The sequence below is a fragment of the Scardinius erythrophthalmus genome (assembly GCF_964197995.2).
Source record: "Scardinius erythrophthalmus genome assembly, chromosome: 5".
Taxonomy (NCBI): domain Eukaryota; kingdom Metazoa; phylum Chordata; class Actinopteri; order Cypriniformes; family Leuciscidae; genus Scardinius; species Scardinius erythrophthalmus.
Window position 1 is genome coordinate 5,116,745 of NC_138225.1, and position 24,132 is coordinate 5,140,876.

The following is a 24,132-nucleotide window of genomic DNA, read 5'->3' on the forward strand; positions in this document are numbered from 1 at the left end:
CGCTCATGCTTAGTCATGTAGATTTATTGATTGGAAACTGTAAATGAAGGCCACTGAGAACATCCATCGCCCTTTAGTGTGCACAGCAATCTTTCTTGAACAGGAACTATCGATCGATATGATTTCCCAAGACTCCATTGAGTCGGGTGTAGGAGGAGGACTAACTGTTTTTTCAATGTTTTCTCTAGGACTGTCTGAATCAACAGTTTACTGAGCTTCTACCGCGTAACTCTGTCTGTTGCTAGAAATTTTAACCAAAGATTCAAAAATAAAGGCACATTTGTTGATCCTCATGTCATTCCAAGCCTGTATGACTTTCTTCCATATACTATGAATCAATGTCTGAGCTGCTCTTTTCCATACAATGAAAGCATGTGGTGACCAGGAGCCGACAAAGTCAAAACATTAGTCTATGACTCATGCACTATTGCAAGTCTTTTCAAGTTATACCGTACGATAGATTTGTGTGAGGAATAGAGACTGACATTTAAGTTCCACTCTGTCATAACTGCTAGATCTCACCATTCTTGTGCATATTTTATATTACTATTTATAATTTTTTACGATGCACTACTGTTCAAAAGTTTGGGATCGGTAAGATTTGTAATGGTTTTGAAAGAAACTGCTCATCAAGGCTGTTTTCTATTTGGATCTATTTAAAAATGTAAAAAATAGTGTCACATGATCCTTCAGAAATCATTCTAATATGCTGATTTGCAGCTCTTCCAGATTTTAGAGAATAATGTGTTTAGTCAATGGAGGGAATTCTCAAACTTGGCACGCCATGTTTTGTTATAAAATGCAAAAACGGCATTGCAAATGTGTTTTCACGGCATGTTTGATTGGTTGATTTCGAATTGGTTAAACTATCCCTTTAATAACAAAAGGACAAGATATTAGTGCCATGCTTTTGTGGTCTATTAAACAATCCAAACACTTCCCACTCAATGGGAAGATCCAGTCATGCACCCAGTTTTCTGTCTCAGGTGCAAATGCAACATTTCACGAGGACATTTTAAGAGCACATTGTTATTCAGTCTGTCAAACTCGCACAGTTCATACATTTCAGATGAGGGCAGAGGAGTCAGGTGTGGTTCGAGCGCACACATACCCATTATATGGTGTGTTTGGGCTTTTCAAGCTCTTGTGTGCCAAAAGCTTAGTGTACGTCTGATCAAAGCTGTACGCTCCACTGGAGACAAGGCACGCAATACTTCACCTTGGCTCTGGTGCTTTTCTTGGCATCACCTAAAAGCAGTCTTTGTTCCCTTGTTCTAGATGAAAGAATCAATTCCTGACAGCTACCATACAGGTGAGACAACACGCTAAGAGAAACCAAGACTGTTCACTTCAGGGACGAAGGTGTTTATATTTGTGTTTGCTGCAGAAGGGAATGCAGAGAGAGTTTTTGCTGCTGAATGTTGCCGACAACAGACGCCTCACAATTTTCAAGGAACTGAAGCTTAATATGGTTGCTTACAAGACATATCAAAAAGTCTCAATGAAAATGTTTTCTTTACGACCTGCTGATTGAAAAATGTTAAAAAGACTACAAACATTCCCATCTATTCCCTTCATTGGGTTGTTTAGTGCCCCTATTATGCGTTTATGAGTATTATCTTTCATGTAGTGTGTAATATAGCTGTTTGTGACTGTAAAAAATCTGCAAAGTTTCAAAGATCAAAGTGCACAACAAATAAAGTTATTGTCTCCTAAAAGAAAGAATCGATTCTCAACTGCTGAAACGAGTCGACAATTCCATCTCAATTCCTGTTAAGGCCCGTTCACACCAAGCACGATAACTATAAAGATAACGATAAAGATATAATTCTAAAAATCGTTCTCCATATTAAAGAATAACAGAGTTCACACCACAACTTTAACGATAAAGATAAGAGGAACGATATCGTTGGGATCACTTTCAGAACGATTTTTTTCCAGCTGTCAAACGATAAAACACTGACAGCCAATCAGAATCCATTCTAGCAGGTCATCCATTTTCGCTACTTTGAAACCACAGCGCGGGCGCGCGCGTGCTTAGAATAAAAAGACCGTTATCGGTCGTTGGTGTGGACGCATGTATAGTTATCTTTATCGTTATCTTTATAGTTATCGTGCTTGGTGTGAACGGGCCTTTACAATCCTACGTAACAATGTAACAAATTTACATAATGCCAGTCTTTGATCATCATTGGCTGCTCGCGAACGTCTACTTTGCCCCACCCCTCAAACACTGAGTTGTAGCTGAGACTGGAAGTCAGGAAGACATGTCGAGAAGACGTATTCAAAAGGATGAAGAATTGGAGAAACCGACGCCATCGTTACTGTTCATGTCACTGTGTATAAAGTGCTGAGGAAGCAGAAGCAGCTTAAATTCAAATATTATAATGGGTGTTTTGCTTAATCGGTAGACCAATCACGACAGACTGGGCCATCTGACCAATCAGAGCAGAGTAGACTTTAAGAAAGGAGGGGTTTAGAGAGGCTGTATGTTCGAATGAACCGTTTTCAGGCTCTTTAGAGAAAAGAGCTGATGTGCAATGTATATGATGAGAAAATTAAAGTGTTTTTGACCTCGGATGCCTGTAAACCTGTTGTAGAAGACTCCAAAACTAAATTAGGAAGCTTTAATATAGCATAATGGGGTCACTTTAAAGTTAAGTCTACAAAGTATGATAGTATAACATTTGGATGTATTGTTTGTTTAGATTTATTTTTTATGTTGTTTTAAATACATAGCATCAGATCTGTACATTTTACAAGAAAATTCTTTTTCAGTATTTCTACTTCAAAATTGAGTTTAATTCATTGCGTTTCTTTGAAATTATTTGGGAAACTTACAAGCAGTTTCTGAGTGAAAATAAGTGTAAAACTTATCTATTGTGTAAAAGGACTTAGATTTACTCGCTTTGTTTAATGTTTCACTGCAGATATATATATATATATATATATATATATATATATATATATATATATATATATATATATATATATATATATATATATATAGTTTCTTGGATGGGTTAGCAATAGCATGGGAGCATGTTTTGAATATTTCAACGCTGCCAAGCCAAGCTGTTCCCAGCTGAACTGTAGATGTAAAGTCAACATTAAATGGTGTTTGCAACCCATTTAACATCTCTGTAATGATGCAATTTAATGATATTATTGATTGAATTGTGCATAAAGTCATTAAGTACCAGTTTTATAGAAGGGCTTTTATTAGGGACATATGTTTCTTCAGATGCCTACAATGTAGATGTAATGCATTCATTTTAATGAAGCAAGAAGCCTTCAAGTGCCTGATGAAAGACACTGATGTTCAATAAAAAGCTAAATTAATTAATTAAAATAATCTGATTAAATAATAATTCCAATAATAAAAGTTTGCCAAATGAGCAACTTGGTGCATTAATAGGGATTGTGTGTTCACCAGTTCTTCAGCCAGCATTTAACACATACATCTGGCAGGAGTTTTAAAAAGTCTAAAGTCTAAAACAATGTTTCAATCTGACTTCAGGTTAACATTTATTTTCCCTGCGTACATACATCATCTTCCTCTGGTCTTTCTCACCTCGTCTCCGTGAGATATCATAAATTAAGACAGGTCGTTTCTCCAGAGCGTTATCTATCATACAGAAATATGCGGTGTGTGAAGTGGACCAATTCATTATGACTGTGTGTGATATATACCAGCCACTCAAGAGAGTCAAGAATACAGGAGAGCAATTAAACCATGAGCAGACATCAGCATCTTAAAGCAAACACTATATGAACCAAAGATTTACTGCTACTATTCATCATTACCCAAATCAAAACTGTTGTAAGTCATGCATGTGACTCTTTCATGAGCATGGGAACAATCCTAATATATATTCTCATGAGCATCATAGGGAGTCTCAACTGTAAGCGCATCAGTGAATCATCCACCGTCGATCACTGTTTACATTAAATCTGTATCATTTCACATGAACTGGGCCCTTTTTTCTGAGTGAGTGATCTATCTATCTATCTATCTATCTATCTATCTATCTATCTATCTATCTATCTATCTATCTATCTATCTATCTATCTATCTATCTATCTATCTATCTATCTATCTATCTATCTCTCTGTCTGTCTGTCTGTCTGTCTGTCTGTCTGTCTGTCTGTCTGTCTCTGTCTGTCTGTCTGTCTGTCTGTCTCTGTCTGTCTGTCTCTGTCTGTCTGTCTGTCTGTCTGTCTGTCTCTGTCTGTCTGTCTCTGTCTGTCTCTGTCTGTCTGTCTGTCTGTCTCTGTCTGTCTGTCTCTGTCTGTCTCTGTCTGTCTGTCTGTCTGTCTGTCTGTCTGTCTGTCTCTGTCTGTCTGTCTGTCTGTCTGTCTGTCTGTCTCTGTCTGTCTGTCTCTGTCTGTCTGTCTGTCTGTCTGTCTGTCTGTCTGTCTGTCTGTCTGTCTGTCTGTCTGTCTGTCTGTCTCTGTCTGTCTGTCTGTCTGTCTGTCTGTCTGTCTGTCTGAATGTCTGTCGTCTGTCTCTGTCTGTCTGTCTGTCTGTCTGTCTGTCTGTCTCTGTCTGTCTGTCTGTCTGTCTGTCTGTCTGTCTGTCTGAATGTCTGTCTGTCTGTCTCTGTCTGTCTGTCTGTCTGTCTGTCTGTCTGTCTGTCTCTGTCTGTCTGTCTGTCTGTCTGTCTGTCTGTCTGTCTCTGTCTGTCTGTCTCTGTCTGTCTGTCTGTCTGTCTGTCTGTCTGTCTGTCTGTCTGTCTGTCTGTCTCTGTCTGTCTGTCTGTCTGTCTGTCTGTCTGTCTGTCTGAATGTCTGTCGTCTGTCTGTCATCTAACCTCCAATGACCTCCAAAATATCTTACAAAGCCAGTCATGTCTAGTAGTCTATGTTGAGTAAAATATTAAGTACCACATGACATCAGCTCCTACTTGAAGACTGGACAATAATTTGTAACACCTGAATAATGACATTAAAATGTTAATAGCCTTTGAACTATTGCTTTTATCGGTTGTTCTGGGAGGTGGCTGGGTTTTATCCTAATTTCATCTGAGACAGTTGTTTGTGCATTTAAACAACCAAAATGAGAAACCAAATGTTTACCCTTTACATTATTGTGCGATCCAAATGTCCTCCGACCATATTTTACAATATTTACAGTACAATACAATACAATCGCCCTTTGAATGGGTGGCCGAGAGTGAATATACATTGATCACTGTAATCTATCATATCACAGTCCAACTAAAGGACATATTAGAGCAAGAATACATTCACATCTTGTTGGTCTGATGACAGCGTTGGCGACGGCACACACTTCATCATGTTAAGATGTGTAAGCGTGAGTGTGAGCAGACGGGATGTTTCAGTGGGAGCAGCTGCGGCGTCCGGCCACTGCGAGTCGGTCACTCCGAGTTGTCAGGTCTGATAAACGAGAGCCGAGCTGTTCAATTTCACATTTCGTCCTCGTCATATCCAGAGCTCGGTGATCATGCGCCACTGACCCGCGGAGGGCGGGCAGGAGGATATTGATAAAACAATTATCTGCCCGCCGCTCATTTGATTTTCTATTTCAATTACCGCCAGCGAGGACGGGAACGGGGAGGATTGCACTATTGATTTCTTTCCCCCTCCCGTGACAGGAGAGCGCGAGACTCCTTCACGGGCTTTGATGACACCGCAGACGTGTAATAACATGCTGTCCGGTGTCCTTGTGTTGTTTTTAACTCTCACTTGTTGCAATTAAGTGTTTGGAGGAGAAAAGAAAAGAAATGAATGTGTTAAGGCAAGACACTTCAGGCAAAACCACTGGTCAGTTTTGAGATTTTGGGCTATTTTGCTTCCATAACATTAGACTAGTGGAAAGAAAACATCCAGAATAAATTAATTATTACACTTTATGCATTTGAGTCTGTAGATTTCAATTACGATACATTGTCGAAATATATGAAGAGTTCAGATGCAAAAGCCTCTAAGTGCCATCTGAAATTTTCTTCTAAAATGAGCATTTTTATCAAGCTAACAATTAATAGGTCATTTTCATTGCCATTAAAGTGAAATAACTGAACATAAACATACAAGCTAGATAAAAATGATCATTCTAGTAGAAATATCAGATGGTAAATATCAGATGGCACAGTCTTCACATATATACAGTCAATACATGCCACTTCAACAGCTTAACATACGCCAAACTATAGTTTTATTCCAATCTACCTGTATATTGTCTAGATTTTTTACATTGGGGTTTGTTAATATGTGTGACCCGATCCGTAGTGTGATGTGACCCCAGACAGTCGTGTAGTGTGAGAAGAACAGCGATCCCACGACTGTGAAAATCGTACAGTGTGTATCCGACATTAGTTGTATTTCATCATGTTATAGCAGCACATCTCAGTTAAAAGTCCCTTGAACATTCATCTACTGTATCTGAGCACGTCCACCATGAGATTCCCAGGAGGCTCATATTGACACGACTGATAGACAGTCATAAACCAAACCTGCTAAACAGAGATAGGCTATAAAAGAGATCTGATGATAAAAGACCAGGGAAAGGAGAAGTGCACTGTGGGAAAATCAAGTCCAGTGCAAAGAATTGATGAGCTCTTCCTTTTAACAAAACCTGCTGCTAATCATCAATCATATCCATATACACAATATCGACATACTGACAGCATGTATATAGCGTAAAGTCTTTTATGCATGTACGGCTTTAAATGTCTACAAATGTTTACAAATCCATTGAAGTGAACTGGAATTGAAGGAAAGCAATTCATGCAGAACTCGAACACAATCCCACATCAAGACTCTAAGTTATCAGTAAATGAAGAAACTTTAAAAGAGAAATACTTTTTTTAAAATCGCAAATTAATTTATAAATCAAATCCAAATTGTGCATTATTTGTAATTAGCATAAAACTCAACAATCACAAAGATGTCTTTAAAGTTGTCTATACGTAAATGGGTTTACATGCTGTCAATTTGTTGATGTTTTATGATGTTGTGTCTATCCAAACGTATGCAAATGTACATGTGCTATAGAATGAATGTGAATGCCTATGAATGCTAATGAGATTACATGAACAAACACATATTGCATTACAGAATATATGAAGTTTTAGGCCGTTGTGCTTTGCAGCAAGTTTTAAGCTTTCATTTGTTGTCTTATTTTCACCTCACCTCAGAAAAATGAACTATAGTCTACCAACTTCCAAAACGGTTATGAATAAAATATCAGTTTCTTCTCCTCTATAGCAAATGAGGGTTTCTTGCCTTGTTAAGGCAGAGAAAATGCTGATTAAATTTTCATTTCGCTGCAGTCTTTTTGCACCACACTTTCTGCAGTGAAATATCTGATGAATGATGGACGAGGGTCATGTGTATCCGTCCTACAGAGAGGAAACTACATGTCTGTGACTTCTAGACTGATTATATTTCTGATCATATACTGATCATACACACTGAAACTTTATTTTAACAGACTTAATTGGCAGAGTTTATTTACACTAACTCCACCCACTGATGTTTGGTTGGGCCAGACACAATAACAAGACACAGGATTGTCAGTAGTGTAGGGGAAAGGCGAGTAACAAACAATTCTGACGCAAATCGACCCGAGTTCGAATCCGCCTTTTGCCGAACTCGCTCTACTCTCTTTTCCCATCACATATCAGATCGGAAAGGCATTCATTTTCAATAAAAATGAAGAAAATAGTGTAAATAAAGTGTCAAATGTGTGTATAATAATAAAGTGTTTAGGGTTAGGGGTGTAGGGGGGGCTTTATTGTCCCAATAAGGCAGCATCCATTTAACAATTTTAATAATAATCATTTACACTCTGTTATTATTACATGCTGTTTAATATACAACAACACTGAGGTGCAAACAGTATATGCCACTATTTATAAGTATAAATAGCATCTAACTAGCTACTATTTAGTGCCAAATCTGTTTGTTTTTTTTTTTCTTATTGGAAGAGCACAAATAAATATCTCTAATAAATAACTGATATCATTGAAAAAGGTATTGCGGAAATTACCTCTTTATATGTGACATCACCAGATTCTAAACAAACAAACAAAAAAGGCAGGGGAGTGGCCAGTGATTTTTTTTTTTTTAGCCAATCAGAAAGCATCTCTGCCTGTCAATCATTGCTGAAGTGTCTTTGGAGGGGGCGTCACCCAGCTGGCTGCACATAAGCTGTATAAAATTATTGTATATATAGATTCACTTTGCACTTTTCCTGCAAACTTCAATCTATCTCTTATACTGCTGTCATCACATCAAGCATTTTGGAGAACAATTGTTTTTTTTTGCAATTGTAACAAATGTATTCAGTAACAGAAACCGTCAATTCTGTAATATTGTACAAATCTGAACTATTTTTTTTAAATAAAGTGACTGCATGCTAGCTAATTTGTTATTGTTAGAAAATGCCAGGCTTATCCTATTTTCTTCAAAAAATGTTAAAAAGAAAAGTGACACCAAAACAAATCCACATTGTCACTTTATACTAATTTACATGTGATCAAGGCCACTTATTCATGGATATAAGATAAAAGTTTAATTTTGCTAGATTCAAAGTTGTCAAAAGTGTCCCTAATTTAAAAATCACCAATATCGAACTTTAACAATATTAACATTTCCTTCAAGAATGGCAGAGTATAGTCAAACATAATAGCACTTCTTTTTTCAATAAGTTTTAAATCACAAAGAATGGCCCATTAAGATTTAATATGAAGGATTTTCTTTAAAGTTTGAATATTATTTCTATCATGCACCTGGAATAAAATGGAGAACACACCTGCGTTGCCATGAATGAAAAATGCACGTACGCAACTTCCCGATGCATGATAAAAAGAGGAAACGGCCTTGTGTGAAAGTCACAGACATGAAGGCTTGATCAGCCCGACTCGTGTTATATTTCTATTTTCTCTCTATGGAATATACGACCCTTCCCTCCCAGGCTTGTGGAAAAATTATGGATGACTGCAGATCAAAAATGGCACTCATATCGCATGCATGTCACAGGGGAAATGTAAAATATTAAAATAGACGAGGTGGGGGATGGGGGGGGCAGCATTTTACTTTGGGGAAATGAAAAATTAATGCAGTGATACTTTAGCTCAGTTAAGTTAAACTGTCGAGAGTGCAAGTGCTGACACACTGAAATCAGTGTCACATCTGTCAGGTGGTCTCGACAACAGACTGTCAAACATTCCCTTTACTTCATACATTTTGCTTGATGTCTTTTAATATTGGTGTTTAGATGATGTTTAGTGGATGTATAAAGACAGTTCTCATTGCAAAACAGGATTTTCTTCCTCAGTATTCAGTTCAAATATCTAAACATTATCAAGATACATTTACCATACTTGAGACACAAAATAACTGAAGATATAAAGTCTTGTTTTCTGAAAAATGTATAAAAATTAAGAGATTTTATGCTTAAAACAAGATAATATGTCTGCCAATTAAACTTAATTTAAAGGGAAAACATGACTATCTTTCTCACCCCATTGGCAGATTTTTGTCACTTAATTTAGATTTTTTTTTTGTAACAGTTTCATTAGTTACCTTAGTTAACATGAACTAAGAATGAACAATACATCTACAGAGTTTATTAATCTTAGTTAATATTAATTTCAACATTTATTAATACTTATTAAAATCAAAGGTTGTATTTGTTAACATTAGTTCATGCACTGTGAACTAACATGAACAAACAATGAACAGCTGTATTTTTATTAACTAACATTAATAAAGATGAATAAATACTGTAACAAATGTATTGCTCATTGTTAGTTCATGTTAGATAATACATTAACTAATCAATGAACCTGATTGTAAAGTGGTACAGATTTGTTTAGGCTTAATATCTAAAAGGGGTGGTATAATGCCCTTTTCACAATATGTAAAATAAGTCTCTGATGTCCCTAGAGTGTGTATGTGAAGTTTTACTCAAAATACCCCACAGATATTTATATATAGCATGTTCAAATTTTCAATTTTTGAGGGTTAGCAAAAATGCAGTTTTGTGTCTGTTCCTTTAAATGCAAATGAGCTGCTGCTCCCGGCACAGAGGCCGGAGCTTCAAGAGCTTGTGTCATTTTACCTTACACACACATGCACTGAAAATTTCAAAAACTTTTAGCCTTTTATGTTCAAACCGGAGTCAGACAATGATGGAGTCAAGAAGTGACAACATGTAGAAGCAACATGATGTTTCTGAATGGTTAGTGGATGAATTTATGTAGCTTATGTGTAGTTATCTTCTAGTCATTGATTAGCATATTCTGTCTTGATCATCTATAAATGGTGTTCAGTGGGCGGGGTTTATGTAAATTCTAGGGTTGGTGATGTCACTAACCCGGGAGGAATGTCATGTAGTCTCTACCAGCCGTTTGTTGTAGTCCTTAAAAAGCGATTTCTTTAAAAGCAAATATCACCCTTTGCTCTGAACTTTGAGTGTTGTAACTTTGCAGATGTTGTTTATGCTCACACAGCAACATTACACACTAACTAAAGTTAAAAAAGTGAAATTATAATCAACCACCGCTTTAATTTTGCTTCTCAAGTAAATGCATCTTGATTTAAGATTTTTGCACTGGAAGACAAAAATACAGAGGAAGAAAGTTCACACACAGAAAAGCACTGTCACTGGAGTGGTATCTTTCCAAAAGGTACCTTATTTACCCCGAAAAGGTATTAGTATATCAGTATAATACTTAAATTGTACACATTATACCATTTGAAAGGGTATCACCCTAATGACAGCTTTTGTGCCTTCACTCTGAGTGCAGGTAAAGTAAAAGTTCATCATATTATTAACTATTCCCCTAATGCTTCACAAACAGCGTTTTTTTATTTGTTCGTTGCTATTTTTCTTCATAAAAGACAATGCTCTGGCTGAAGGCTTTTGGCTTCGCAATCGCTACACTCACAGAGCACATTTGCTCAAGAAATGTACATTATGCTTTTAGTTCTATACGCCGACATAGAGGTACATAAGCAGGGAAGAAACGCCAGGGATTTAAATCAATTATGCTCAATTCTCGTGTCCATTTTCCAGGCCACTGATCCGTGCCGCCCGTCTCTGACAGTCCTCCGCTGCCTACAGGGTAAGCAAGCTGAACACAACCCGCCTGGGCCGAGAGAGTGTAATGATCCACCCACCACAGTCAAGCACATCTTAACCAGCGAAGCCCAGTTAATTGCACTCTATAGTGACGGCGAACAGGAACAGCTGCGAATGCATGGGGAATGTGTGTGCATAAACACAGGTATGACTGACAGATTCAGGTGCACATATTCATAATCATATTTAGGTAACTTTTTAGTCATGTTAATGGTTTTCTGATTTCTTAGAATGACAGAGCACTTCATAATGCCAGTATACTAGAAATATTGAAATGGTGATTGAACGGTGTTACATGATACCTCAAAATGAAGTGTTGTACTGAAAAGAGGTTCCCAGCTAAAAGAAAACATTCACAGATCTGGCAAGGTTTTCTCAAATTTATGAACAAACGTTCTGGTAACACTTTATTTCACAGTGTCCTTGTTATGTTACATGTACTTACTACAGTAATAATTATAATTACATAATTACATGAACCAACCCTCAACCAAATCCTAATCCTACCCTAACCCTATAGTAATATTACTCAGTACTTAAATATATAATTACTCTGTAACAATGACCTCTTAAAATAAAGTGTAACCAACGTTCTTCGGCTAATAGAACGTTAGTTATCTAGTCTTTAAATTTTTTTTTTTCATACTGTCCATTGTTCATGGAATATTTTTTTCTGAAATGTTTTAATTGGACGTACATCTAACAATTTCTAAATGTAACAAACTTGTTCAGAGAACATTCAAAAGTAACGTTCCCAATACTGTAATGTTTGAACTGAACAATGATATAAAACAGAATGTTTCCTTATCATTCACATAACAAGAAAAAGCTTCTACATGAACAAACAGTTACATTAGAAGGAAAACTTTAAGCATCCCTTTAAAAAATGAGTTTAAACTGAATGTGGGACCTGATCCACATCTAGAAATCAGAATATCATAGATATCCGGCCAGCAACCACCCAGATCACCTTGCAACCTATTAGCAATGCGCTAACAACCATATAAAATCACCCTGGAAAGCTAAGCTAAGAAAATGCTCAAATCTACTGCTTTATCATTCATAAACCTCTATCACACCACTTTCTGCATGACTATTATCTCTATCGCTAACACAACAGCCAGAATGAGATGTATTTAACTTTCGTTATATTTTTTTATTGCCCAAATAGAGAAATAATATTCAGCCTGATTTATTTCCCTCATTAGCTCTGTCGGATTGCGTCAATACTAAAATGCCCCCAGTAGACTTCAGAAGTGCTTACTTAATATAAAGCACGCCTGTAAATCAACCTTATGAATCAAATGCAATTGCTTTGCTTTACTTAAAGCTGACAATTGATTTTGCAGATTGAGAGATGCATATTTATACAAATATGCATGCACTGCAAAACTTGCGTTTGAGAAAATATTCAGTGTTGAAAGGGGAGTTGCTCACTACTATGGCATTGTAAGAGTGTTTACTGCGCTGACACTGAACCGCTGTCATGACTAAGGAATGTTTTGTGCTACTTTTACACAACCAATTTCCCCACACAGTTTACCAAAGAATTTCCATGACTTCCAAGGTATTTGTGATTACTGGATATGGATTTTTAATTATTTCATACATTACACTTACAAAGAAACACCAAGCCAATTAAATATTGTAAAGCTGAGCATAGAAAATATCACTATTTGATGGTTTCATGACTGATTTTACTCATTTCCATAACTGAGCCACGCCGCAGAACCTGATTTCACCAAGTACAACATGTTCCTGGAGCGACATCTTTGTTGATCCTGGAACAACATTCCATTCAACCAATCAGATCCTGGAACAACATTCCATTCAACCAATCAGATTTGAGGGACAAGTTTAGGGTTTATGTCAAGTTTAGGCTTGTTATGTTATGTTATGTTAATATGAAGAAAAAAAATTCCCCTTAGAATTAAGATCATGATTATGAACAAAAAAAAATGTATTATTTCAGATTTACAAAACGTGAACATTAGTCCACTAAACAAAATAACATGTAATTTAGCTAGATGGTCTGACAAAATTAGTTTTCGTTCAGCCTAAAAAAATCAATATAAAAGTAGGACACATGTAAAGCAAAATATAGAAATATGTAAATCAAATTGTAAAAATGCAAATAAAAGTTTACATAAAATATCATAAAACCATTTATAGGTAGTATGACAGACCTAAAGAAAAACAGTATAGTGATGACTAAACATCATTTGTGAGGAAAAAAAAATATTTTTACGCATTTAAGTTTTTACATCAGCCTACAAATAGTATTATTATTAAATAGTATTATAAATAGTACCTATTTAATGAATGATTAAATTACTCAAGCATAAATGTTTCTGAATAAATTAGTCTGAACTAATCGGTTGAATGAATAATTCAATGCCCACTTATTGTATAGTCACTTGTTTCGTTCCCGATTAAATCAATGTTTTTAAACAAGTCGGTTGAATGAATGATTCAGTGATTGCAATGATCCGAATGTAAAGACTGCCGTTACCATAACACAAATAAAACCCCAGATCAGAAATTTAAATACCATACAAAAAATTATCAAAAATAAACAATCGTTTAAGGACTATGAAAATTTCAAAATAATTGTAAAACAAAATCATTGACACAATGATTGGGCGGACATTTTTTGGTCCTGGGACTTCCACAAAAGATACTTAAAAAAAAAAAGACCACTTCTATCATCGATTGCTATCAGGATGTGAGGAGATTTTCAACCAGCATTACAAAAAGCGTTTATGAAAAACTTTGCCTACCCTCCCTTTAAAATATAAACATATCTTAGCATAATCTGAACCTCTCATAATAACATGTTGGGCTAAAAATAGGGAAAAAATTCATTGCACATTCAAAGCTAATTATCAAAGCCTCTACTGAGATGCACATGTTTAAATATCTGTGTTTCTGCATGCTTACATCAATGAGTAACATTAAAAACATCTCCAGACCTCTTCTTGCATGCAGTGCTCTGTTTACACGCAATCAAACAGTCTTTTTCCTGAAGAATAGCCTACTGAAGATATCAACCACACCATTACAAAATACACCGTCAGAAAACGTCACGGACGCAGCTCATTTCCACTCTGGTAAGGAAGCATCTGTCAGTGTAAAAAGCACTATTGTCCGTAATAAACGTGAGCTTCCGTAGGACTGGTGCTGGCTATTGTGAGTTGAACAGCGGTGTGTATTGAAGAGCACCATGCGTGCAGGTGTATTATGGCAGCATATTGTGTGGACATAAAGGAGCGCTTTACCTGTTTTCTCTTTGATTTCACAGAGCACGCTGAATAGAGCCGGTTTCATTCTGTGACAGTTCAGCCCATGCTTTCTATCAAAGAAAAACACAAGTTATTTAGAAGATCTTATCATCCGCACATGCAGGTAACATTGTACTTGGCATTAAAAATCATCTAATGTGCTTCTAAATATGTTTGCACCTCACAGCTTCATGCGAGTTCCAGCAATGTTTCTCATTGGGAAAACAACATAAAATATTATTATGTTTCATGCGGCATGTGCATTTATAAAGAGTACTTTTAATTTATTGATTTAAGGGCAGAGGTTTATATAAAACCAGACTGTTGTGGTTAAAACACCTGTGATGTAAATGTATTATGGTGCACTGATCTCTACAAAAGTGGTAGTCTGCAACAAATGAAACTGTATTTTCATATCCTACATTGTTAATATGATTAAACACCAAACAATTTGGTACAGAAGACACATAACTGATTTAATGCTTTGTCCTTTAGTTTGTTCTTAAAACTGATTATTTTTCATAAATGTCAGGTCGGGGTAAGTTGTCACGTAAGTTTTATCATTTTAATTTTCTGTCGGCTATATATATATATATATATATATATATATATATATATATATATATATATAGGCTGTTTAATGACAGATTGTGACAACTTCCCCCATCGTGTGACAACATGCCCCGCAATAGGATGTGTGGCGGACGTGTTAAATTAATTGTATCTTTTTTTTTTCTCAAGCCAACAACAATGAATATTTTAGTGCCCAATAGATTTTTGTATTCAGGACTGTGGAAATTGACACGCTGAAGAAAGTGTGACATGCGAAGCTGGTTGCAAGTAGGCTACACATTATTGTTGTTATTATTAAAGTGTATTAACATGCCCAGCAATGTAAAGTGTCCTTGTAAAACTAACTTTGCTTGAGCCTCGTCCAGGCTCTGGTCGGTGATGGTCATGATCTGATGTAGAATGTCTCCGATGTCCTGCTTGTTTCTCGCGTCTGCTCCATCATGAGGCACCGGCAGAGCCACCGGGAGTCCGGTGAGGGTCACGCCGCCCAGGGTGTGCATCAGATGACTCTGCTCCTCCATCCTCAGGCTCAAATGCCTTTAGTTATTTTTTTTTTTTTTTTTTTTATTCCACACGATAGAGATTTGGTGCTGTCCTGGATAAATCAGCTACATTAAAATGATGGATGCGTAAAAGTCCCGAGTTCGCGAAAACAAAAAGTGCTTTAATAAAATGCTCCTCTGATTTCCAGTATGAGAAACAGTCTGTGCACTTTGATGCTTTGCTTGTTCATCGTTTGCCTCGCTCTATAGTTACACACTGTTATTCCATCCAGTACAGAGGCAGCTTCTGCAAAACTTCAGAAAAATCCACCTCTTATTTGATTTCCGTCCTCGAGTGCATCAAAAGAAAATAAATGAGAATATGAAATAAAAATGTGATAAATATAAGTTGCAATAAACCCTTGGCGTCCCGATGTTCTTTCTTCCTCCTGCTGAGCTGTTGAATAACACAGACAGGTTGTTAAATGCACATTCTCTTGTGGATGATCTACAGCAGATGTAATGGGTTGTGAGAATATCCGTGTGGATTGCTGTGTGTGTCTCGTGCACAGCAGCTCCTCCTGATGATGATGATGATGATGAAGATGAAGATGATGTAGCCAGTGTTGCACAACAGCGTGCGGACTGTCTGCTCCGCCCACCCGGGGCTCGCGCTCACAACTGCACAATTAAATAAATCATACATATATATATATATATATATATATATATATATATATATATATATATATATATATATATATATATATATATATATATATATATATATATATAGGCTATATATAATAAACAGCTAAGAAAAACAACAACAACAACAACATCAGATAAATTCATTAAAAATTGTGAAAAATCTAATTATCTCAAATTATGCTTCAATAAATTATCTTAATCAATACTGTATCAATTAGCTAAGGTTAAACCAATATGTTTTTATAGGTCTGTTCAGATCTGATCAGTAACTATTGCACATTTTAATTTTTTATAATGTTTGTCTGTGAATCAAATAATTTGATTTCTTCATTATCCTCCTCAACATCAATATGCAATATATATGAAAAAACAATATCTTTATAAACAACTCCAAAATAAATGAGTAATACATTTTATCTAAATTTACAAACTCAACAAAATAGGACAAACAAAAAAAAAACAAATAAATAGTTTAAATACTTTTTTAAAAGCATGCTTCATGCGGAAACATCCGATTTTATTCAAGTTAAATATAATTTACTGATTGAATCAAGCTGATTACAACAGGCTATGGCAGCAGAAGTATACATTACACAGTATACATAATCAGTTAGCACAACAACATAGAATATGTATATCTATATATGTGTGTGTGTGTGTGTGTGTGTGTGTGTGTGTGTGTGTGTGTGTGTGTGTGTGTGTGTGTGTATATATGTATATACATACACACACACACACACACACACACACATACAGTACACTTAAGATACAAATGAACAGAATATATATATAGAATTTAACCCCCCCTCCATAAACTTTCACTCATATATACAAGCACATACACACGACTCTCACAACAAGTACACAAGTGATTATGAACAGTAGGTTGGATCATGTGCTGAGTGAGTCTATGGTGTGAGTTTGAGTCAGCTGAATGAAGCCAGTGAATATGGATAACTATAAGGTGCGTGCAGTATATAAGGGTCCGGTGTGAGACTGAAAAGGTGCAGTGCTGAAGAATAGCTGAATGTGGGAGATCAAGAGCTCTCTGAGAGGAAGAAGCTGTCAGATGGTCGTCTGATGCTCCGCATGCCTGATGGCAGCAGTGAGAATGGCTCGAGTGGATGATGATTCTCTGAGCTTTCCTCACACACCGCCTGCATGGTGTATGTGTCCGGGACGGAGGGAAGCTCATCTCCAATGGTGTCTCAGGCTGTCTGCAACACCCTCTGCAGGGCTTGAAGCTGCTGACCCTCTCCACTGGTGTTCTGTGTTCTCATCACAATCTCTTTGGTCTGGCTGATGTTGAGGGAGAGGTTATGCTCTTGGCATCAGCGTGTGAGAGACTGATCCTGGTTTCTCCAAAAGTTTTTTTCTCCTTTCCTTCCCCTGATGGAGTTTGGGTTCCTTGCCTCATGGCTTGCTTAGTTGGGAACACAATTTTTAGCAATATTATTAGTCAGGTCCCAAAATAGATAAATAGCCCTGGATAAGATGCAGTAGGCATTTTTGAGGAAAAGTACTTCAAGTGTTGTTTCTATATGATTTTTAGGTGCTGAATCCATTTCTGCCGTATAACAAGTTGTAAACATCACTGTTTTGGCATAAACAATAAAAACAAAATGGCTGCCAAAAAAAAAAAGTTTTAATGCATTTGTTGCAGTTTAAACATTAAACATTAGAACTAAAACTATGCATTCTCAGAATATTTAAACATGTAAACAATGAAAAAACAACATTAACATGAAAGGGATAGTTTTTAATGGCTGCTGGAATTATGCCAAGGTACACTGGGAAGCATATATCAGTGGAAATATGCAATTATGCCCAGCCCGAAGGGGGGGACTTGGAATACACATGACCCCAGGGGGCTGCATATTGAGAATCACTGGGGTGTCCAGCTGCAGGTGGAATATTTCAAACCCAGGGGTGGCAAGGTAGCTTGCCGAGGGAAAGACACATGCTCAGAGAGGCTTACAGTGGACTACACACGTGGGGGTTGCCCAGAGGCCGTGTTAGGTGTCGCCCAGCCTGCAGATCTACATATGTCTGTTGGCGAGGCGCCATGCGCTAGAGCCCAAGAGGATGCCACACTCCGGCCGTCACATCAAGGGGGCATGGTCGACCTTGCTGCTGGTAAGCCAAAGCAATGGTGTCCACTATCCAGTGAGACAACCTTTGCTTGGAGAGAGCCTTTCCCTTCAGCTTCCCACCATGACAGACAAAGAGCTGGTCTGAAGTCCTGAAACAATGCATCCTGTCTATGTAAGTATGGAGGGTGCGTACTGGACAGAGCTGTGCCAAGGCTGGGTCTGCGTCCTCCAAGGGCAGCGCTTGCAGGTTCACCACCTGGTCTCGAAAGGGTGTGGTGGGAACCTTGGGCACATATCCAGGCCGGGGTCTCAGGATCACGTAAGAGTTAGCCGGTCCAAATTCCAGGCACGCTTCGTCACCCGAAAATGCCTGCAGGTCCCCTACCCTCTTGATGGAGGCCAATGCAACCAGGAGCACTGTTTTCATTGACAGGAACTTAAGCTCCACTGATTGCAGAGGCTCAAAGGGAGCACTCTGCAGGGCAGTTAAAACCACAGAGAGGTCCAAAGAGGGAACGAGAGGAGGGCGAGGAGGATTCAGTCTCCTCGCTCCTCTCAGGAAACTGATGATCAGGTCGTGCTTTCCAATGCACTTACCATCAACTGCATCATGATGTGTGGCAATGGCGGCACCATACACTTTCAGGGTGGAGGGAGACAACCTTCGCTCCAACCCTTCTTGCAAGAAGGAAAGCACGACACTGATCGGGCCTTTCGTGGGTTCTTTAAGTTTAGAAGAACACCAGTTGACAAAGAGGTTCCACTTCAACGCATAGGCATGTCTCGTGGACGATGCTCTAGTCTAGCGGAAGTGATGGTAGCCACCACCGCTGGTGGTAGGGTACTCAAACCTGCCTCGTCCCATCCAGGAACCACACATGGAGGTTTCAAAGATCGGGACGAGGGTGCCATAGGGTGCCCCGTCCCTGAGAAAGCAGGTTCTTTCTCAGAGGAATTGGCCAGGGAGGTGCTGTCGCGAAGAGTACTAGTTCTTGGAACCAGGTGCGGTTGAGCCAATACGGGGCAACCAAAATTACCTGCTCCTCGTCCTCCCTGATCTTGCGCAAAGTCTACGTAAGAAGGCTCACTGGGGGAAAACGCATACTTGCAGAGGCCCCGCGGCCAGCTGTGCGCCAGTGCATCCGTGCCGAGCGTGCCCTCGGTCAGGGAATAAAACAGGTCGCAGTGGCAAGAGTCGTGGGAGGCAAACAGATCTACCTGTGCGTCCCCGAACTGATCCCAAATCAGATGAACCGACTGGGGATGGAGTCCCCATTCTCCAGCGAGAGGCCGAAACCGAGACATATCAGCTGCACGGTTCAGGTCTCCCGGGATATAAATGGCTCGAAGCGACCTCAGATGCTTCTGACTCAATATGAGGAGGTGGCAGGCGAGTTGCGACATACGGCGGGAGCGCAGACCACCTTGTCGGTTGATGTACGCTACTGTGGCGGTATTGTCTGATCGGACTAATACGTGCTGACCCCTGAGCAACGCACAGAAGCAGTGCAGGGTGAGACGTACAGCCAGCAACTCGAGGCAATTGACATGCCAAAGGCGCTGGGGTCTTGTCCAGGAGCCTGCGGCAGCATGTCCATTGCACATGGCGCCCTAGCCCATTATGGAGGCATCTGTTGATACAACAACATGCCAGGAAACTCGTTCTATGGGCACTCCAGCCCATAGAAAACTGAGGTTCGTCCACGGGGTGAAGGTCTGAAGGCAGTCACTGGGACTCGGAGCGTGCCTTGTTGCCATGCCCACCTCGGGACTTGATCGCGAAGCCAAAGCTGAAGCGGTCTCATATGAAGCAAGACGAGCGACGTTACTGCGGCTGCGGATGCCATATGCCCCAGGAGCCTCTGAAATAGTTTCAGTGGAAACGCACTCTTGCCCTCGAACTGACGAAGGCAAATTAGCAGTGACTGCGCGCGCACGCACATGGCGACCGAGTCGATTTCCATACCGAGAAAAGAGATCCTCTGCACGGAGCAGAGTTTGCTCTTCTCCCAGTTGACTCGAAGGCCCAGACAAGCTAGGTGCCGCAGCACTAGGTCCCTGTGTTCGCAAACCTTGTCTCGAGAGTGAGCTAGGATCAGCCAGTCGTCGAGAGGAACAAGGGCTGCCTCGACAACCTTTGTGAAGACGCGAAGAGACAGGGCTAGCCCGAAAGGGGGAACCGCGCACTGGTATGCCTGCCCCTCGAATTATATATATATATATATATATATATACTGGTATGCCTCATTTGCATATGTAAACATGACATTTCAGAAAACTTGTAATACAAAAAATGTCTGTCTCTATGTAAGTGAAAAACTGGAAAGGTTTTATGGTGATATCTATAACTTAAAATTTTTACCCTATCCACCTGTAGTGTTTTGGCTTTGAATAATGCACCTATTGTTTCAATGACAATTACAAGAAAATGGGACCCTTATTTCAATGTTATACGATGGATCCTTATTCAGGAGACATTGAACTTTCTAAAAATGTGGTATAACAACTTTTCCTCAAAAATGCCTACAGGGTTACACAATCTTGAAGATTCGGACCTGACTATATTGATCTGACTGCACTGACACTATGATGAGAACTGAACTGAGCTGGACGACGACATCACTGAAATCATGACATCATTTTGTGCAGATAGACTCATTAATAGATGAAATGAACTAATTTAATAATTGGCGATCATTACGACGGATCTGAATCAACACTGAACTGACTAAAGCCAAACCCCAGCTGAAATGCATAATTTTCCTGTTATCACTGTAAAGCTGCTTTGAAACACTCTGTATTGTATAAAGCGCTATAGAAATGAAGTTGACTTGATTAGGCTGTGAATTGATAATGCTGTTTATGAAGACTTTTGATAAAATAAGATGTACTATTTACACTATTCCTTGCAAAATCACATTGTACTGAGTTAATATGGAGGATAGTGCCCTTATGTAATTAATGAAAAAATACAGACTACTATCATTTAGCATCAGATCATAAAATACAGTTCAGTCTAGCAAAAAAATAGAAATAAAATCTCTTTCTGTTTATTTAACAGACTATGGAAATGTTTTGCATCATAATATTTAATATCTATCTATCTATCTATCTATCTATCTATCTATCTATCTATCTATCTATCTATCTATCTATCTATCTATCTATCTATCTATCTATCTATCTATCTATCTATCTATCTATCTATCTATCTATCATTTACATTTATCTTTTATCTATCATTATCATTAGCTCTATCTATCTATCTATCTATCTATCTATCTATCTATCTATCTATCTATCTATCTATCTATCTATCTATCTATCTATCTATCTATCTATCTATCTATCTATCTATCATTTACATTTATCTTTTATCTATCATTATCATTAGCTCTATCTATCTATCTATCTATCTATCTATCTATCTATCTATCTATCTATCTATCTATCTATCTATCTATCTATCTATCTATCTATCTATCTATCTATCTATCTATCTATCTATCTATCTATCTATCTATCTATCTATCTATCTATCTATCTATCTATCTACTTTCTCTTAGCCTCGATTGGCCGCATGTCTTGTCGATCTTTGGCTCTAGAGGGTGTTTCCCCCAGAGTGATGTACTTCCGGTATGAGGGGTAAACCCGCAGGAAGTAGCTTACAGGACCACCAACACAGGAACAACAGAGTAAACAACAGACACGTTTATTCTGTTTTTGGGACGATATCTCCACAAGTATGAAATGAGACAGCACAGTCAGTCCCTCGCTCAGTCGGTGTGGCGTGTCGGTGATGTTTCCAGCCGCTGTTATAGGCATGAATGAAGGTAATGATGAGGTGATGTTTGAGGCTTATCGAGCAGATTAGCACGAGCATTAGCAGGGCCTGACTAGCGCGTTCAGTCAGCTGTTACTTACATCTGTTTTATCAACAGTATTGTTCTAATATAATCTTATTCTGATCAGACAGCAACGTGAGTACAATTGTGATCGGTTCCCTTTATAACGAACACAATCAATGCGGTTAGAAATAAGAATGTGTTAGCTTTCTGGCTAGTTAGCATTTTAGCTCCATCAGTTCTCATTTTGTTTACAATGAATGTTTTAAAAAATACATTTTAACATGTAGTGTAGTTATTTGGTACGGTTGTCCCTGCCTGTGTCATAGTCTGGTTCAGAGGTTTGTTGTTTGGGTTTCTGGTGACATGAGAGATCATGACAGCTTGTGTCTACAATCTGCATGTATGTACTTTACTGTGTGTTTATATCATAAACATCCCCATAAGATCAAGACTAGATCCTGGAAGACCGGTTTATCCCTTATACCTGTGTATATTCCTCGAGATTTTTGTCCCAATTAGTCTTTTTATCCTTTTTAACATGCAATTTGGTGCTGATGTTGTTATTTATATGGCCAAAAAGTAGGATCCAGTTCTGATACCTTGTAATGTAAATCAATAATGTTGTTATAACCATATATATATATATATATATATATATATATATATACACTACTTGCGTAAAATGCAATATCAGTTGTCACTCCATATCTCCCAGTCTTATTAAGATGATATTTAAATGCTGAGTTTTATGATCAAAGGTCTGTAGTTTTTACTGTGGGGGTCAAAACATATAAAGCAATGCAATACAATGATGACTGAGAGATAAACGTCTGATGGATCATATTTGATACTCATATTCTAATGTGATTTTTCAAAAAAAAAAAAAAAAGATGTTTGGATAATCAAATAAAGTAACTTCAGCCCAGCAAGTTTTTATCTTTAAATATTACTAACAAAACAAAAGTTATTATTAAATTTACCTTATTATAACAATCAGATTTCACAGCATAACGAGCTGACATGTTTTTGCAAGTAAAGGTACAATTATTAATAACTAAAAAGTATGAACTATCATCGGAAGTCTTGTAGATCGTGTACAACAGGAATTTCAGGAAAGTTTTGATCATTTTGGTAATTTAGAGTCCTTAGTAATTCATGTATATCAAATATGATACAGTAAGCTTTATACGTTTGATTTTACTTAAAGTGATAGTTCACCCAAAATTTACAGTTACAGTTCAGTCATCATTTACTCACCCTCAACTTGTTCCAAACCTATATGAATTTCTTTCTTCTGCTGAACACAAAAGAAGATATTTAAGAATGATTATTGATGGACCCCATTGACTTATACTATTGCTAATGTTAATGTTAATGCTAATCAACCTTATTGTAAAGTGTTACTGTGATTTCTTTTGTTTTCAGCAGAAGAAAGATATTATACAGGTTTGGAACAACTTGAGGGTTAGTAAATGATAGCAGAATTTTCATTTTTGGGTGAACTATCCCTTTAGGTGATTGTATGATACGTGGGGGTGTTGTGGCTTTAACATCTGGGTGTGTTACCCTGCAGGCAGGCATCCATGTCCCACCATGGAGAGGAGAAAATAACCCCAAAAAGAAGGAAAAGAAGACGCTGCATCGCTGAGGAATCTTCAGCCTCTATCTCCGACTGAGGGTCGGCACATCTGGACAGAGACCCGGAGAGCGACAGAGGGGCGAGAGGCTGGTGCTCAGAATGGCTTTCCTCGACAACCCCGCCATCATCCTGGCCCACATCCGGCAGTCCCACGTGACCAGCGATGACACCGGGATGTGCGAGATGGTCCTGATCGATCACGACGTGGATCTGGATAAGTGCCATTCGTCGGTGGCGTCCGCTGGCGGAGGCTCATCCGGGGGTTCATATGGGGACGCCAGCAGTGGAGGAGAAGGCCAGACCTGTGATCTCTCTCAGTCTGTCGACATCACTTCCAGCTGGGACTTTGGCATCCGACGGCGCTCCAACACAGGCAAGTAGCTGTCTGACTC

At 38.3% G+C, this 24,132-nt stretch overlaps 2 protein-coding genes across 3 annotated transcripts in view; one reads left to right on the forward strand and one right to left on the reverse strand.

The window, feature by feature from the left end:
• The window catches only part of pbx3a (pre-B-cell leukemia homeobox 3a), a gene marked incomplete at its 5' end in the record, with an annotated part of 48,103 nt that extends 32,615 nt beyond the window's left edge, over positions 1 to 15,488 (reverse strand). The window contains 2 exons of one of the 2 annotated variants that reach the window (XM_081365681.1): positions 14,392 to 14,465; positions 15,313 to 15,488. In XM_081365681.1, coding sequence (XP_081221807.1) covers positions 14,392 to 14,465; positions 15,313 to 15,488 — 250 coding nt within the window. The remainder of the gene's footprint in view (positions 1 to 14,391; positions 14,466 to 15,312) is intronic. The other variant, XM_081365682.1, reaches the window with a different exon arrangement.
• Positions 15,489 to 21,886: 6,398 nt separating this feature from the next.
• Positions 21,887 to 24,132, forward strand: part of mapkap1 (MAPK associated protein 1) — a 34,773-nt gene continuing 32,527 nt past the window's right edge. Inside the window, exons 1-2 of the mRNA XM_081366892.1 lie at positions 21,887 to 22,086; positions 23,675 to 24,113. Coding sequence (XP_081223018.1) covers positions 23,840 to 24,113 — 274 coding nt within the window. The 5' untranslated portion in view covers positions 21,887 to 22,086; positions 23,675 to 23,839. The remainder of the gene's footprint in view (positions 22,087 to 23,674; positions 24,114 to 24,132) is intronic.